The following is a 4,701-nucleotide window of genomic DNA, read 5'->3' on the forward strand; positions in this document are numbered from 1 at the left end:
TAACTTTCTACTTTGACAGGGTTGGTTCTGCTGCTACTGTAAGCAAACGGTGTTGTATAATCCGCTGGAGTGTGTCTGTTTTATGGCTGGAACTGTGAGCACACTGAAGCCACTCCTCTTCCTGGAATGAACCCGAGTGCACTAACCTCTTTGTCATCTTCCTGCCTTCTAACTCGGCCCGTCCAGTTCAGGTCACATGTTTCCTGTTTCCCGCCTCCTCCACTGATCTCCCAGCATACAGATGGGTGTAACCAACATGTTTACAAAGCTCTATTCAGTGGAGATCAGCGAGGAAACGTGAAGAAAGGGAGCTGAACTTCGGTTTGGATCTTTGTTTTCGTCTACTATGTGTTGAATGTGAAACTCTTCCACATTCAGCGTCTCTCTGAGGTGAAATGTCGCAGCAACAAAACACGATGGACCAGAAGAAACTCAGCTGTTCGATCTGTTTGGATCTACTGAAGGATCCGGTGACTATTCCCTGTGGACACAGCTACTGTATGAAATGTATTAGAAGCCACTGGGATGGAGAGGATCAGAGGGAAACCTACAGCTGTCCTCAGTGCAGACAGATGTTCAGACCGAGGCCTGACCTGAAGAAGAACACCATGTTGGCAGATTTAGTGGAGGAACTTGAGAAGACCAGACTTCAAGCTGCTCCGGTGGATCTATGTTTTGCTGGACCTGGAGATGTGTCCTGTGATTTCTGCACTGGGAGGAAACTAAAAGCCGTCAAGTCCTGTCTGCAGTGTCTGGTCTCTTACTGTGACCAACACCTCCAGCCTCACTATCAATCTCCTGCATTTGAGAAACACAAGCTGATCAAACCGTCTGTGAAGCTCCAGGAGAACATCTGCTCTCGCCATGGTACAGAAATGAGGATTTTCTGCCGCACCGATCAGACGTGCATCTGCATTTTCTGCGCCCGGGATGAACATAAAGGCCATGACACGGTCCCAGCTTCTGCAGAACGCAGCGAAAAGCAGGGAGAGCTCCTCAGCAGCCGGCAGAAGATCCAGCAGAGGATCCAGGACAGAGAGGAAGACGTGAAGGTGCTTCAGCAGGAGGTGGAGGCCATCAATCAGTCGGCGGACAAAGCGGTGAAGAAGAGCGACAAGATCTTCACTCAGCTGCTCCGTCTCGTCAAGAACGCCGGCTCCGACGTGAAGCAGCAGATCAGATCGCAGCAGAAAAACGAAGTGAGTCGAGCCAAAGATCTGGAGGAGAAGCTGCAGCAGGAGATCAGCGAGCTGAAGAGGAGGAACGTTGAGCTGGAGAAGCTTTCAAACACAGAGAACCACACTCAGTTTCTGCTGAATTACTCCTTATTGCCATGTCTGAGGGAACCTACAGACTTCCCCAGCATCCACATCCACACCCTGCTGTACTTTGAGAACGTTACTGAGGCTGCAAACAGAGCCAGAGATAAACTACAGGACATCCTCACTGATTTGCAAACCAATATCTCACTGGCTGAGACCAAACTGAGCGTTCTACTGCGACAGGGAGAACCCAAAACCAGAGCTGAGTTTCTACAACTCAACCAACAACTCACACTGGATCCGAACACAGTGAACCCACATCTGTCTTTAACTGAAGGGGGCAGGAAAGCAACGGTGGCGACCGAGAAGCAGCTTTATTCCAACCACCAGGACAGATTCACCGACATGTTTCAGGTCCTGAGTAGGGAGAACCTGAGCGGACGTCACTACTGGGAGGTGGACAGCAGCGGAAGTGAAGTTTCGATCGCGGTCGCCTACAAAGACACGAGCAGAAGCGGATACGAGAGCGGGTTCGGGAACGACGACCGGTCCTGGACTCTGGAGGTTTTCGACAACCGCTATGAGTTCAGACACAACGGCAGCAGCACCTCCATCTCAGCTCCTCGGTCCTCCAGGATCGGAGTCTATCTGGACCACAGAGCAGGTGTTCTGTGCTTCTACAGAGTCTCTGACACCGTGACTTTGATCCACAGAGTCCAGACCTCGTTCAGTCAGCCGCTACACGCTGGACTCGGTGTTTTTGCTTCTTATGGGCCTGGATCTGCTGCTGAGGTCTGTAAGGTCGAGTAGACCTTCTGAATGATTCTTTGTGACTTCATCGGATGATGTTTCATTCATTGATTCAGGAACTAAAAGCAGGAACTGTATAATAATCACTCATAAGTTGATAAAAAAGCATCTTACCATAGATATTTTTATGAATTTTGAGATACTTCAGGTGAGATTTGCTGCTCTTTTATGTTTGAGAATCCAGAATGTGGCACATTTTGAGTGTTCAAACCAACTTTTGTCTTTCTCAATGTAAGTTTATATTAAGTTACAATATGGAACGATTTGCTGCTTTATTTTATTTGTCTTTTTTTCTTGTTTTGATTATTAAAAGACGAAGAAATAACCAAGATTCAATAAGAATTTACGCAAACAATGAAGGCCTTTTATTTGTACAATAATCTTCTTTTTTTTTTTTTTTTACTGCATTCCAAAACCACTAGCTTCAGGTACATTTTTCACATGATAAATACTTAGAGCAGAAGAAAGCCAAAGTGCACTTATTACATTATTTTTCTCTCTATATATAAATTAATGTTTTTCTACATTTGCATAATAATAATAATAATAATTTACAATATTTAACTGTCCGACCTTCTGTTGTTCTCTTATTTTATGTGAACATTTGCACTTTCATTTTTTATTAACATGAAAAAAATAAATTTTTCAATTTATTCCAGGTTTGATTATCGCTGTGTACAACACATAAATAAATTTTATTTTGTCAATTTGGTTTCCTGGGCTGTGATTTTCAGTATGTACTGCACTATAAATAATACTGACTATTCAAAGCAACTGGCTGCAGTGATTAATGTACTTTTAAGTCCAATTTGAAGGTGCTTTATTTAAGTACTAATCTATATTTTCAACATTTATCTGACCGCTGTATGATGATTTTACATAAAGTAAAACTACAACAGTTCCTGAAATGATGACAAGATTACAGTTTAGTGAAAATCTTACTGTTCAAAGTAAAAGACACCAAGTAAAAGTATTTTCTAGCTGAGAATTAAATTGGATTTACCTGACAAGTTGAGGTATTAAGGTTAAGATGCTAAAGTATTATATAAAATAAAAAAAATATTTTAACAAAATAAATTAATAAGGTTAAGAAATATTATATATACTACACTAAATCACTTTGCTAATTTAAAAATGTAGTTACGGATGTACTTTACTTGAGCCAGACATATAATTTTTCTGTACAGGAACTTTGCACTATTGGGAAAAAAAAAGTTTGGTTTGAACTTATGACAGAAAAGAACTAATATGTCATGATTTTATTTTGTGCTCTTAATTTTTAAATTTCAAATTAAGTCTTAATTTATTTATTTTTGCTCTGTAATCATGATGGTTTATGTATTTTTTGCTTGAAATTAAAATCTGTTTTAGGAAATTTTGACATTAACTTATCATCTTTAATTTCTCAGTTGTTTTATTTTTATTTAAACTTTTTAATACCTAAATATCAGATGCTTCATGTTGCCAGCGGCATCTGTTAAAAAATTTTTAAAAAGAAGTGTTTTGAGGACATTTTGTGTGTGAGATGGAGTCATCGGATATGTTTGCTTGTTCTCTATATTTTCTTTTGGCATATTTATTTAAACAAATTGGAATTATTCTTTAAAATATTCCACTATACAAATTCTCAGAAAGTGTCTAATTTTACTCACTAAGTTCTTGTACTTTTTCATATTACTGTTGTATAAGCAAATGATAAGAGTAAATTACCCAAAAAAAAGACTATTTAGCTTACAGAAATGTTCCAGAAAAAATACTAATAAATAAATAATCACAAGATATTTTACCACCTCAAATAGAAGAATCTTCTCAAACTTGTCACCCTTAAATAAATAAATTTAAAAAAAAAAAAACCTCCTTATGGAAGCAAATCAGACTCATCAGATTTTGAATTTTAAAAGCCGTTGAATTTCTAACATTAGCTCTAACAATGGTTGAAATTTTGATTAGCTAATTTCAGATATTTAAAAAATGCAGATACACAATTCCAATGCTAAAATAATAAAAAAAGAATAAATAAAAATTAGAATTTCAACAGCTTTTAAACTTTCAAATCTGATTAGTCTGATTTGCTTCCATATATCTCCAACACTTGACTTTTCATAATGAAAAATTCTTATAACTTTCATTTGTATCTTCATAAATAACTTTCAATTTCTATTTTACACAATTGTATGTATAATATTTCGAAGAATATTTCTGTAAAAATGCCATGTGGTGTGGATTTTTAGTCCTGAAAACAGAAAAAAGTCAACTATGCTACCTGTCGACTATGTTACAAAAAGTCCCGCAATTATACATTTTCCCCCCAGTTTATACAAACACACATCCACCTACTTCTGTGCAGTATCTGATCCCTCATCCTCTTGTATATAGTCTTCTACGTTTTTTTTTTTTTAAATCATCTGTATATAATGTTCTCTGCAATTTTTGCACGTGTTTTTTCTTATTTATTCTTGCACTGCCTTTATACTTTTGTACTTTTTCTTTTGGAGCTGCTGTAACACTGAACTATCCCCACTGTGGGATCATTAAAGTTTATCCTTATCGACCCATATAACGCCACAACGTTAAGCGGAACCTTTCACCGCGGTGTCAGAGTGACGTCGGCGCTAACACGGACTGTTTT

At 38.3% G+C, this 4,701-nt stretch overlaps 1 protein-coding gene across 1 annotated transcript; it reads left to right on the forward strand.

Moving 5' to 3' along the window:
- Positions 1 to 4: 4 nt before the first annotated feature.
- Positions 5 to 2,779, forward strand: LOC111581316 (tripartite motif-containing protein 16-like). The gene has a single exon (XM_023289448.3). It carries the CDS (start codon positions 396 to 398, stop codon positions 2,070 to 2,072), a length of 1,677 nt encoding a protein of 558 aa, XP_023145216.1. The 5' UTR covers positions 5 to 395; the 3' UTR covers positions 2,073 to 2,779.
- Positions 2,780 to 4,701: the final 1,922 nt, after the last annotated feature.

The sequence above is a fragment of the Amphiprion ocellaris genome, chromosome 17 (assembly GCF_022539595.1).
Source record: "Amphiprion ocellaris isolate individual 3 ecotype Okinawa chromosome 17, ASM2253959v1, whole genome shotgun sequence".
NCBI classification, from domain to species: Eukaryota; Metazoa; Chordata; class Actinopteri; family Pomacentridae; genus Amphiprion; species Amphiprion ocellaris.